This window comes from Cyprinodon variegatus, unplaced genomic scaffold, assembly GCF_000732505.1.
Source record: "Cyprinodon variegatus isolate N-32 unplaced genomic scaffold, C_variegatus-1.0 Scaffold451, whole genome shotgun sequence".
Taxonomy (NCBI): Eukaryota; Metazoa; Chordata; class Actinopteri; order Cyprinodontiformes; family Cyprinodontidae; genus Cyprinodon; species Cyprinodon variegatus.
The window spans coordinates 124,626-138,079 of NW_015150904.1; the positions used below are offsets into that span (position 1 = coordinate 124,626).

The window sequence follows — 13,454 nt, forward strand, 5'->3', positions numbered from 1 at the left end:
TTATCGTAACCTGCAAAAATGAACTAAACAAGTAATAGAGTCCTGCTAGTTGCAATTAAATCCCTCCGTAAATAGATTTATTTTATAGAGTCCCTTGAGATCTGGTAGGAAATCAGTATCACAAAAACCAGTAAACACACCAGATAAGTCAGGGATGAAGTTGTGGAGAAGTGTGGCTGGGTTTAGAATATCTTAAAGCTGTAAACATCTTGTGACGCATTGTGCAATTTATAACGTAAAATTGGAACCAGCCAAAACACGGTTATCCAATTGGAGAATAATGGTAGTGTAATGAAAGCGACAGCCCCTTAAAAGTGCTTACATTCCCAGTTCTCACAGACTGGTTTTAACCTTACTTTAAATAACTTGTCGGTATAGTAAATGGTTATAAAACAGGACTGAAAGTTTAACAGTAATATCATCTTAACCAGACAGAGAAGATTACTCAAATTGCAGGGCTGGGATTATCTTTAACTTAGTGGAGAAAGGGCTTAGAAATGAGTCCAGCATAAGGGTCGCAACAATTTCCTACAGAAACTGTAGGGACTCACCCCGTGACAACTGTACACTATACAGATAATGAACAAATAGTTTGTCATACAATGCCCCCAAAATAAAGGGAATACGTAAAAAAAACAATATAGCATCCATCAAATCAAACTGCTGTGAATCTGAGCAATCTTATCTAAAATTTTGCCTAAAATAGTTGTCAAAAAAATGTGACAACTTTTTAGTGACATTTTTCAATCTGGTTTAAGAGCTCATCATAGCTCTAACAGCTCAGGTTAAAGACAGTGATATTCTTATGGCCTGAGATAATAGACTAGTATTTGTACTGTAATATTTTGTAAGAATTAAGGAAACAGCACTAGGCTGGTTTAAAGCATATTTATCTGACAGATTTCAGTTTGTTCATGTTTATAATATATCTTCCTCATGCACTGATCCATGTGAAGTACCAGAGGGATCAGTGCCAGGGCCCGTTCTCTATATATATTCACACTAAATAAATGTGACGGATTCTGGAAACTGACTCCAAATCCAGGCCTCTATTGATTAGATTTTTTATCAATTTTTTTTATTATTAATTAGATTTTTTTGTTTTTATTCTAGAGCACAAAATGGAGATCCTGTTCTTACATTTCATTTACACAAATCCCTGGAAAAGCAGTTATTAATAGAGATTTTCTATTAATAAATATTAGCCAGGCAGTATGTTAAACCTGGATTCTTTCTCATCTCAGATGCCTCCATAATTCATCAGATTTGCAGTCGTCTGTATCACCAATCTGACCTTAGATCAGAAAAAGGTGCAAAATGCAAGAACACTAGCACACCATCGAGATAACATCCCCTTTACTTTGCACTAATGATCAATTTTGATATCACATGAAATATGTAAAAGCACCTAAAAAGATTTCAGTTCTATTGTTACTGAAGTCCATTAGCTTTTGAGTGTTACTATAGAAACCAATGACTTTTAAATGTTACTCATCCATCCAAATCAGAGTTACTTGTTTTATATTAATTTGTCTGATAAAGTAACTTATCAAATCATTATCCTTCATTCAGCAAAAAATAAGTAAATTCTAATCCAGATTGTAGAAAGCACTTTGGTATAAGGTCTGCAAGAATTGTTTACAACTTTGCACAGTTAATGTCTAACTCTTTAATCTTTTTGTGCTTTTTGATGCACACATATCAGCAACCAGACTTTTCCTATTACTAAACGTTATTGTATTCTGCATTAGCACAAGTCTCAGATCCCTGTGTTATAATTTGTGGAAAATGCAAAAAGGCAAAATACATTGTTTTAAAAGGAGCCGGCATCACATTGCATGATCCCATGTGTTGCACGATCTTCTGTTTCTAGTCATGAACAAGAAAACAATAGAACAGCAATGATTAAATTACACACAGACTGACTTTTTTGAGTCCCTTGATTTTTTTTTAGTTTGTCAGAGTGAAGGGTACTGAAAACAAAAGCATGCCACACTTTTTGAATTGTTATTTGCAAAGTTAAAAGTGAAAATTTTACTCATATTTTAAAACTGCACTTTTTTTTTTAAACAAATCACAACAGAATGTATAGTTAACTATGTTTAAGGGATTTGGATACTGATTAAATGCCCATGTTTATTACAATGATCTGAGTAAATCACTACTAACGCTGATTCTGCAGTTATAGACAATTTTGTCCTGAAATTGTTAAATCAACTCCTCAGTTTTTGTGGTTTCGGTCTCCCTTCAGTGAGACAGCTCAATGGGATCCAAATTCCTCAGAATATACAAAGAAAACAGAAAGTCAACATATTTTTTATATCTTTTATATTTGCAGTTGACTTCTTTCAACGAATAATGTAGTTAGAGATGAAATTAGTTATCTGATCTCATCAACCAAGTAGTTGCATAATACAATAAGAATAACATGGACCCAGACAGAAACCTTTATTTAAACACAGGAAAATTAATGTAAATATTTTTCAACTTAAAATTGCCTTTAACCAAATCAAATGAAACCTTCTCGGTAATCCACTTCAACAGCTGCAGTCTAAATACTAACTTTGAAAGCATCAAAAATTGAAAATTATTCTCCAAAAAGTTAAATTATTATTATTATCAAATACTTAAAAAACAAAAATAGATCAAGTATATGCATTAAAACAATCAACTTAAAATCATTAACTTAATGTTGCTTAATGGTTCCTGCTAATGGCAAAAAAAAAAAATGTGGAATGAAGATAAGAAAGGAAGAGGATTATATAAAGTACAAAAGTCAGTATTAAATAGAAATATTAATGAGAGAAACAGAAGGGAAGCAGTAATAATGATCAGATTAAGAGTGGGTCATAACTATTTCAATGACAATTTATATTTGATAGGGAGAAAAAAAATAATGATAAATGTGAAGGATTGATGAACTGTAAAACGTGTTCAACCTGAAAGGGAGAAATTGAGAAGAATGGTTGGAAGAACAGGTCAAAAATGAAGTTTTAAAGGAATATTAGAAAATTAAGGAAATATAAATGATGTTTACAGATGAAAGTAATAATCATTTATTCATCTTAAAAGTAAAAAAAAAAAAAAAAAATACAATTTGAAAGATGTATAGTAACGTTGCCACACACTCATGTACACTAGGTGGCGGTATACACCTTAAAGTTGCGATCCGCCACAATAGAAAAGAAGAAGAAGAATCTTCTAATCTATAAGAATACGGGGAGATACAGGGGGCTTTCTATTATTTTCACTGAAAGAAATGTTTCTTCCAAGAAAGCGTTAAAAAAGTAAGTAATATACACGGTTTACTCTGATGTAAAAATATGCATACATAAAAACACAGAAAATGAAGCGTGCTGTGCGGTTGGCGTCATTTTCTCTTTGTTAGTGAAAACGTGTCTTTCCTGTTCCTGCTGGAGGCTTTCAGTCCACTTTAGTATTTAAATTGGACTTTATTCTGTGCGAAGGTGAACAGGAGTCCTGCTGAGAACCATGGCGAACCAGAGGGTTCTCCCTCAGAGCAAGGAGACTCTGCTGCAGAACTACAACAAGAGGCTCAAAGATGACATCAAGTCCATCATGGACAACTTCACGGAAATCGTCAAAACTGCAAAGGCAGCTCACTGGTTTCTCTAAAATAAAAACAATTATTCTCTTTTCAAGCAGTGAAATCTGCACAGCGTTCACAGCATCATCCTCACCCAGTTTTCCATCTCTTTTTATCATTGATCAGATTGAAGAGGAGACTCAGGTATCTCGACCAACCCAAGCAGAGCAAGATCACTATGAGATGCACGTCAGAGCTGCAAACATTGTAAGGAACAGATATAACAATCTGAAATTAGCTGCTATTGTAAGTAGAGATCTACATGATGCTTCAACCTTTATGTGAAATGGTAATGGTGAAGTAGCGCTGCATACTATTGCAGGAAAACATGGTGGTAGCGGTGTCATGGTGGGGGATGTCAGTAGCCGATCCATCCCATCAGCTCATTTGCACATGCGCAGTCAGATATACATCCGGGTTTCCATAAATAATGTAATCATGGTACTAAAATTACTTATTTCTATTTCTTATAACTAACAAAAGAATACTAATATACATCTTTAAAAAATGTTTTAATGACTTTTCTGAGACAGGTTTGATGCTTTTTACATTTTTCCATTAAACTGTTTGTCTGACATCATGGTCAGACATGCTCAGAGTAGTCTGGCAAAATATGAATAAACCATGGTTATCTGTATTTTAGTTTCTTTATTTAGGTTGCGCACTATATACCATAATGTTAACATGAAAGAAAACATAAAACTCAAAAACACTAGATTTACAGTAGTTAGACCATAACTCATGTACGGTGGCCTCAGTCCTCGATGTGGGCGACCCGGGTTCAAATCCGGCCTGTGGTCCATTCCCGCATGTCTCTCCCCCTCTTTCATACCCCCTTTAATGTCAGCCTACTGTCCATAAAACGAGACACTAGTGCCGTTAAAAAAAAATAATAATAAAGAAAAAATACAAAGCCGAAAAAGTAAGATCCCGGAGGTAGCATAGGATCTGATTTCTGGTGTTGTGTCAGACCAGCATACCCATAGTCAATACACTTGCGCAAGATGTCAGTTTTGCGTTTATCCCTTTAGTTTTGTACGAAAAATACACTTTAAATACCTGTTGGGCGTGTGTCACTCTAGTCATGTACAAAAACAATTTAGGGTCAGATCACCGTATGCTTCAAAAAACACCAAAAAGTAAGTAATTAAATTGTTTTTTTGTACATGACTAAAGAAATACACACCCGTTGAGGTATTTAAAAGTTTATTTATTATTTTTTTTTTTTTTACAAAACTAAAGGGATAAACTATTGATGGGTATGCTGGTTTGACCTGGTATGCTGGTAATAATTGAACTTTATTGATCTCACATTGGAGAAATTTATCTCTGCATTCAACCCATCCCCTTTGGGGAGCAGTGGGCTGCCATTGTGCGGCACCCAGGGAGCAGTGTGGGGTTGAGGGTCTTGCTCAGGGACCCAGAGTGGCAGGGTATGCTAATCTGACAGAACACCGGATCAGATCGGGTACAGACAAGTGATAAAATAGAAAGGATTTTAAGGCATTTATTTTCCCAGGAAATACATGATAACCTTTAACACATTATAGTTTAGTGCGCTTAAACATTTTGGGGAGGGAAAAATTTAATTAAGGTCTTTTTTACAACATAAAATCAAGGGTGACCTGGATGTATATCTGGTTGAGCAAATAAGCGAATGGTACGGATCGTGTTTCTGGAACGTATCTGGTAGTGACAGGGAACCCTTTTCATCCTATTCACAAACATTGCTAATGTGTGTTGGTCAACATCATACTTGTTTTTAGTTTTGAGGTAATTTATTTAGCAGCAGAAGGTCTGTATTTTCCTGAAGACTTCATACAGATATCATAGTAACATTTTTATTTTTTTTATTGAGGTTTTAAAGAACAGAACAATGTATACATCAAGCTAAAATGCTGTAGAAAATGATATATCTGCGAAAAAAGAAAATTAGTTTTAAATATAACACAAATAACACAAATATAACAAAATTAAGGTACATCAAGTTTATAAAATAAATCTGTTTTTAAAAGATGACGGATATGTAGGGCTTTCCTGTTTGTAATGTCTTTTATTAAAGAGACATGAAGTTTTGCGTACAAAATTATTTCTGTGAAGTGAGGTTTGTGATTGGAGTACTTGGATCTGTGTATGTAAAACATCTAAAGAAGAGGAAGGTTAATAAAAAAGTACTAAAATTGTAACTTCTTGTCATAATCTCTGAAGAAAATTGAACATGTTCCCAGCATAATGAAGTAAGGGGGAATTTATTAAAAAACGAGAAGAAATACTCCAGAAACACTTAAAGGGAAATTGCTCAAATAAATGAACTCGTTTCCCTTTGAACATCACTTCAGCTAACCTTAAAATCACTTTTAATTAGAAAGTAGAAGTTGGTTTGATTAAATCAATGCAGCATTTCAAAAAATTTCCCTTAACCAGTACAAGTGAGAAGATGGTGAACAAAGTATATCTGTAAGGACACAGCAGCAATGGCTAAATGCCACACTTCACAAAGAACGACAAAACTAAAAACCCAGGAAAACATCAGAAAACATAAAATAGGGCCAGAATTTCTCTTTATGGTGAAAGGATGTTGGATATTTTTAAGATGTTTATGTAACAGGATGGATGTTCATGTAAAAGGATAGGGGGAAGAAAGAGGAAAAAAAAAAAAAAAGAGGACCTTCCTGTAGTTTTTTTTTATTTTTTTCTGAAGGTTTTTCATTCTGTGTTTCCGCACCAGGTTCGAGCTGGTGAGTCCCTGATGAAACTGGTGTCGGATCTGAAACAGTTCCTGATCCTGAACGACTTTCCTTCTGTGAACGATGCGATCAGTCAGCAGAACCAGCAGCTCAGAGCGCTGCAGGACGAGTGTGACAAGAAGCTGACGTCGCTCCGGGACGAGATTGCTGTCGACCTCTATGAGCTAGAGGAAGAGTATTACTCCTCCAGGTACAAATAGGCTCCCACCTGCCCCATCCCTCCGCCCTAATGTCCTTTCATAACCTACTTAGCTTATCACCCAGCTACTACTGAGCCTGGTTACTCGATACACATTAATTCATCCCAACAAATCAATGCTGAAGGTCATCTTGTTTCATTTTCTTAAGTGCTTTTACAGCCTTACTGTTAACAGCTTATCAGCCTTGTCTTTTATTTTATTTTTTTAAAGACCTTAAAGGGGTGAACACTACATATCTGCTTTAACTGCATATCCGGTTCTCCATCTGCTGGTCAACATTCTTGTTATAGATATCTGTGAAATATTCATCTCATTGTTCTGGTGACGCCTTAATGAACCAAAGAAGTTAACGTCAAAAATGCATTGCTGAAGTATTTATATCACTTAAATATTTTTGCCTTTTTTTTGTTTTTCCATGTGAAGACCAAAAACCTCCCTGCATTGTACTGTTGTTTTATTTGACAGACAAACTTTAGAGTACATCATAGATAAGTGGAAGAAATGATGTCTACCACTGTTACTATTTAGCTCTCCTGGCTCCATGCTTTAGAAATAATCATGCTCGTCTCTCTTACATGCATTTTTAAGCATGTATTCTCTATGTGGCTCTGGATGTCTTCTAAAGCTGTTGCCAGGCAGAAAACTGAACCTCTTCTTCAGTTTTTAAAATAATTTCCTTTGAAATATTCTCCTAAACTCTGAGTTGCTTTGTTAGCTTTGATGACAAAAAAGCTTCCCCCAAACATGAAGCCACATTTCTTTAGGGAAACTATTTGTTTGCTTTGCCGATTGTTTTCTGGGTCTCAATTTTTTTTGCTATTGGTCAAAACTTTCAGAGTATTTTTTTTGTTTGGTTTTGGACTGTAATCTCTAATTTTGGTCTGCTCATACTGTATGTGGTTGGTTTCCCTACATTTTACCGAGGGATCAGTTAAGAGGATAATTACTGCATTTTCCACTCTCTAGATGTTATATTAAATAAAAACACATGATTTCTGTTAAATAATATCTAAACTACCGTATTTTCACGACCATAAGGCGCACCGTACTAAAGGGGCAGTCTCAGTTATGTGTGCAATTACTGTATTTAACACACATAAGGCGCACTGGACTATAGGGCGCAGGTTTTATAAACCGGTACATGCAACCGGCGCTGCCTTCCACTTTTCGTGAAACTGTGGTCTCCGTCGGTCATCCATCGCTCCCACGCCGCTCGCAGCCTTACTTTGAACGGCCGGTTCACACCGATGTCGAGTGGTTGAAGTTCCTTTGTCAGACCTCCCGGAATAACAGCGAGCACAGCGTCCATTTGATTCACCTTGTTTTTCGCATTGGCTGTGAGATGGGCACGCATGGAGTCACAGATTAACAGCGATGGTGATGCGTGGAAAACACCACCTGGTCTCCTTACATACAACTCCCTCAGCCATGCTTTCATCATCTCCTCATCCATCCAGCCCTTTTCATTTGCCTTAATAACGACTCCAGCTGGAAAAGTCTCTTTAGGCAAAGTCTTTCTCTTAAAAATCAACATAGGCGGCAGTTTCTGTCCATTTGCATGGCAGCCAAGCACAACAGTAAACGTCCACACTTCCCCCTTTAACGTTCTCATGATAATAACAACACACATAGGGCGCGCCGCACATTTTGAGGGAAAAAAAAGACGTTTATATGCGCCTTATAGTCGCGAAAATACCGTACACCAGTTTATGGTTGTAACATCAAATGGTGCTAGTGTTATGAATACTTCTGCAAGTTCCTGTTTCTACTGCTGTTTTTTTTATCAGAAACTATAACTCTTTCTTTTGTTCTGCAACATCTAATGGATTTACATCATTTTCCATTTATAGCAGAGATAAACATTTGGTAAAATCTTTTATGACTTGTTGGAAATCATTTTTATATGGAATAGGAAAATATGTTAGAAAAACTAAAGTAATATAAAGACTATTTGTTAAATACATTATTAGAATCAAAATAATCTGATGGAATTTATAAATTATTTGTACTGTTGGCTCCAGATTGGTTTTAACTTACCTGATTAGTTTGCATCTAAACTTAGTGGATTTTTTTAGGTGTGTGTTGATAAAAGAATAATTAAGAGAATTTGTTGTTTCCGTCCAATCGATCTGTAACCATGTAAACGGTTCAGAGGACCTAGAAAGACTGAGAAATAAAGCGGAGACAAAACCCTACAGCAGTTTGTTGTTTTTGGGTTCATACAGGTATTAAGGGATGTTTTTGTTGGAGCTTGCTTAATGCAGACCTAACTTTCTTGCAGCCTTTGCACTGCTGTCCTAATCAACCACTAATTCCATCCTTTTGCTCATCCTAAATCAAGTTGTAAATCCAATCAAAGGCTATCGTTTGGTTTTTGTGCTTTTTGCCTCTAACGAACCTGCTTTCATGTGCTCTGCTGTTTGTATGGGTGTGTTTATTCTGACCTGCTGCTCTTGTCTGCTTCTCTTTTTCTGCGCTGCGCTCTTTGCCTCCAAACCGGTTTCTGCTCTGCTGCAAAGTTGCAGTCATTGGAACAGCACTGACCTGCCTCTGTGCGAGGCCTACCGCCGGCGTGACAGCTGGGCCTCTCAAGATAGCAGCACCAGCTCAACCCAGGATGACCGAGATGACGTAGAGGGAACGCCAAAACAAGAAGCCAACCTGCAACACCCCATCAATGGACATGGGACAGCCCCCACGGAGAAAGCATGAAGAAGGACGGAGGAATGCTCCTGTTAAATCTGGGAAATATGGCCTATACCTTAGAGACGAGTTTTAGTTTTGTTTCATTGCCTAAAACTAGACTAATATTTCATATTTTCTGTAAAAAGTAGGAAAATTAGATGCACTGAACACAATCTTATAGAGTTCTGTAGTAGATTTAGAGCTTTTCTAAGTGAACACTTGCTGACATTCCTCCTGATATTGGCCCATTTAAAAAAAAAAATGAAATGCTTATGTTACTGAAATGTACAGTAAACTGAATGAGTTTCAGTTCACCTTGAAGCTTGTATTTATGCGTTTTTTTCTTTAGAAGCAGGTATATATATATTTTTTCCTTGGTTTTCTTTAAATCCTGCACATTTTCCTTCCAGGTGCTGAAGTAGATGTGAAACAGGTCGCTTTATAGCTGCGCTATTTTACATTTCTACTGACCATGATAACATCCTCAGGGTTTTATACTAAACTCAAACCATAGTTCACACAAAATGCTGCCAAACATGTAGATAAAAATGGCCAATTCTTACAACTTGTCAGTTAATCAGTGCATCGTTGTCATTTTTTTTTTCTTCAGGCAATTATTTTTGGATTTATATTGTAAAATGTGTTTGTTTTTGACTTGTTAAACTAATCGGATCACATTAAAGAAAACACTGTTTTTATTTTATTGAATGTGTTCATTGAAAATCCACAAAAGTAGTTTAGAGATAAATGGGAACATAAAGCAGAAACTAAGGATTTAGCAGAGAACCACAGAGTATAGAGAATAATATGCTCTAGCATTGACAATTTTACATCCAGGCCTTCAAATTTAGTTTTCCTTGATATAATTAATATTAAACATGAAATACACATAACGTATAAAGATGATCACGATGTTTTAAGTAGAACAGAAATAGCCAATAAAATATGTAAATAATCAGAAGTAAGTGAGAATTCATAAGACCAGGAACTCAGTTTTTAGTTATATTTACCTGAGGCTTCTCCACTATTACGGTACTATTTTCAGTTTCAGTCATTCCAAACATGTCTATGATTTAGAACAGGACTGTTAAAGTACAGCTAACCAGACAAATAAATCGTATATTCTAAACATTTACCATTTTGATTCAACACGCTGCAGGTGTTAAAAGAAAAAAAAATTACATTAAGGTACAACTATTAATTGTATTTGCACACTTAAAACAAAAAAGACTGAAGGTTGTTGGTCAAAGTTATAATTTGTAGGAAGCCTAATCTTACCAATAGAATAACACATGCATGGCAGAATACATGTTTTTTTGTTTGTTTTTTTTTTTACAATAGTTAAGGGGTACAACACTGGCAATGGGAGAGCTGCTGTCATTACTCTTTAGGTAACTAGGTTATGACTCAGTGTGGAGAAAGATGACGCCATGTCGGTTATTTCCATGCTAATATCGTCGGTTCATCTTCTTGAACTTCTCATAGTGGTAGTCATCTGTGGCTTTTTCATTGTTTGGACGTTTGCGGTGGTTGGGTGGTGACGGAACTGTTAAAAGAGAAATTATTTAGACTGCTGCAGTTTCAGGACATTAACAGCGTGTGACAGATGCCCTCTACCTTCTGGTCCAGGTTTCTCTGTATCTCCAACCCGAAGGGGTCTTGCTTTAGGTTCTTCTTTGTGTCTGTGATGCCTCTGCGGTGCGTTAACATCCTCATGATAAACTAAAAGCACAAAAAGAAATCCCCTTAAGTCCTGCTAATCATTTGGGTTATTACAACACATTGCAGTATGTAGGGATTAACTCACATCGGTTGTGTTGGACATAATTCACAGCAATGTTTGTTGGAACGAATGATGTGCCTTGGTCTTTCTTTTTGTTTCTTTGTTCTGCCAACAGTTTGGCTTTTGCTTCTTCTGTCTGAATTATGTTTTTGATCTTTGCACTGAAAAAAAGGAAGAAGCTTTTAGTCTTGGCAAACTTCAAAATTATTTACACATCTAAAACACTAGTAATTGTGTTAAAAAATGGAAAAGATTATTAAACAGTCCGAACGTACTCGATGCCTAGGTCAACTTCAGGGATTCCACTCAACATCTGGTTAGATAACATCTCTTCGGTCTTCTTGGCTGAGTTGACATTGATGCTCTCAGGCAGCTCATAGAGGTGGTCTTCTGCATTTTTCACCTTGACTTTCTGTTCCTCAGCCTCCACCAAGCCCTTCTTCTTTTTTAACTCAGTCTCGATATATTTCATCCTAAGAAAATAAACACATTAAGTATTCCGATGATGCAGTGAAACTGTAAGTATCAGTTGCAATGACTTTTAAACTGCACGTGTAATTAAACCAAAATGTTTTATACTGAAATAGCCCATGATTGATTGCATACCATTCACATTCATAAAAATCCCAAAATGGTCAGTATGTGACGATAAATGATTAACTGTGTTTGACCAGGCAATCAGCAAAAAATAAAATCTGGTCTGGAATGCATAACTACTCAACAAATGGAGGAAAAAAAGACAACAGAATGCAGAACTGGACCCTCCAAAATAAAATAAAATTTCCAGAGTAAGTGAAAAAGTGTTGGGAAAAGCGCATGTTAGGAGAAACATGCATTTCATTTTTTAAAGTAATGCATGTTTACACTAAACAAAATATGCAGCAGATGTATTTTTTTTCTTATACAACCAGCTTGATTTAAATCTAATGAATGATTGTAAACCTAAAAGCAGCTTTAAAACTATGAAATCTTTCATTGTACATGTACAGGCCACAATACTGAACTAAGTTCCCCTTCTTCAGCTTTGAAAAACTACTCCTTTTTCTTGAATTTAAAGCACGAATTTGAAGCATGATTTGAAAGGCTATAGATAAATATATATGCTACATACGCTGCAGTCCTGCATTTATCAAACATATTAAAGTATCAGTTCATTAGATCCACAAACACAGATATTAGGCTCCAGTCTTTGAATGGGAAGCAAACAACCATTGAGCACATATGCAGTTATTTATCGGCTCCATTTTATTTTATTTCTTTTGCTCTGTAGATTTATTTATTGTGCAGATATTTATTTATTGTAGAGTGAATAAAGCATACATACATGTCTGCATCCTCATCTCTTCTGTTAGTCTCAGCTGAGAAAGATGTGCCCAGGTTCAGGTCTGTCTCATCTTCTGTCCTGTAATTTGATGACACACAAATTTAACAGAGGGTACGCCTATTTGTGAAATCAAGCTCTTTTATTTACAATACGCCAAAATCCAAGTGCATTATTAGCGTTAACTTACATGTCTCTGTTCCTGTCTTTCACTTTCTTCATGTCCACAACCCCCCCAGTCTTCAGTTTGAATGGATCATTCTGTCGGAAATGATCCGTTTTGAAAACAAATTTAAAACATGTTCTAAATACACACAAATATTGAGAATCAATAACATGACTTACATCTATTTCAGCTTCTGGCGGAAGTTTCTCTCCAACCAATAGGGCGGTTATACTGGAAAAATAATTACATTGTAAAGTTACCAATGAATGGTCTATTCCACACGCAGGAGACTTTGAATAAATTGTAATATTGTATTACTGTTTAATAAACCAGTTTAAAACTTGACACTCATTTGTGGATTCGTTAAAAAACAGGGTTACATATTTCAAATACTCAATAGTTGAATAGGTTGTAGTGAGATAACTCCTAAAGAGATTCACTGGTCTCCTCTACAAGGAGGAGAAGGCCATTGTTGAAAAAGCTGGCTGAAGCTGGCTGCTTCTTGGGGGAAGTTTTACCTAGTGGTTAGAGCAGTGCACTTTTGCTCTGAGAAGTTTGCAAGCACTGATCTCTGTTTATTCACTGGATTGCTGATTGGCTGAAAAAACAGAACCCACCATCTGCCATGCTGGTACTCCCCACTCCCATGGAGATATGCAGTAAAAATGCCTACATGTGCAGCCTTGGCTGCAAATACAAGCAGTTTGCCGGCTCTGGGAAGATGTTCCACAGGTAATTTCACAGTCAGTGGATGTACTAACTAAGAAAATCCACATATATGCCAATGTATCTTACAGTATAGTATGTAGCTTAACATTAGGCTGGCTATCTTGGACTTACTTGAAGTTAGTCACTAAATTAGCCATTGACATCGTGTCTAAGGTAAGAAAATAGAAAGTAGAGTAAATAGAAAATAATTCACTGTGAAATGTCAATGTAGTAATT

At 36.0% G+C, this 13,454-nt stretch overlaps 2 protein-coding genes across 3 annotated transcripts in view; one reads left to right on the plus strand and one right to left on the minus strand.

The window, feature by feature from the left end:
* The first annotated feature begins 3,152 nt into the window (after positions 1–3,152).
* med22 (mediator complex subunit 22) lies at positions 3,153–9,378 on the plus strand. 2 transcript variants are annotated; one of them, XM_015389187.1, is made up of 5 exons: positions 3,153–3,287; positions 3,468–3,615; positions 3,734–3,814; positions 6,336–6,544; positions 9,074–9,378. In XM_015389187.1, the coding sequence occupies exons 2-5, from the start codon at positions 3,493–3,495 to the stop codon at positions 9,264–9,266; spliced, it is 606 nt and encodes a 201-aa protein (XP_015244673.1). In that variant the 5' UTR covers positions 3,153–3,287; positions 3,468–3,492; the 3' UTR covers positions 9,267–9,378. The 2 variants fall into 2 exon arrangements, with proteins under 2 accessions (XP_015244673.1, XP_015244674.1); XM_015389188.1 differs by lacking the exon at positions 9,074–9,378 and having other exon boundaries at positions 6,336–7,889.
* Positions 9,379–10,244: 866 nt separating this feature from the next.
* LOC107093874 (chromosome unknown open reading frame, human C9orf78) overlaps positions 10,245–13,454 on the minus strand; it is a 4,951-nt gene continuing 1,741 nt past the window's right edge. The window contains exons 3-9 of the mRNA XM_015389185.1: positions 12,689–12,740; positions 12,534–12,604; positions 12,347–12,424; positions 11,298–11,495; positions 11,047–11,183; positions 10,857–10,961; positions 10,245–10,785 (exon numbers count right to left, since the gene is read on the minus strand). Of these exons, the coding sequence (XP_015244671.1) occupies positions 10,688–10,785; positions 10,857–10,961; positions 11,047–11,183; positions 11,298–11,495; positions 12,347–12,424; positions 12,534–12,604; positions 12,689–12,740 (739 nt within the window). The 3' untranslated portion in view covers positions 10,245–10,687. The remainder of the gene's footprint in view (positions 10,786–10,856; positions 10,962–11,046; positions 11,184–11,297; positions 11,496–12,346; positions 12,425–12,533; positions 12,605–12,688; positions 12,741–13,454) is intronic.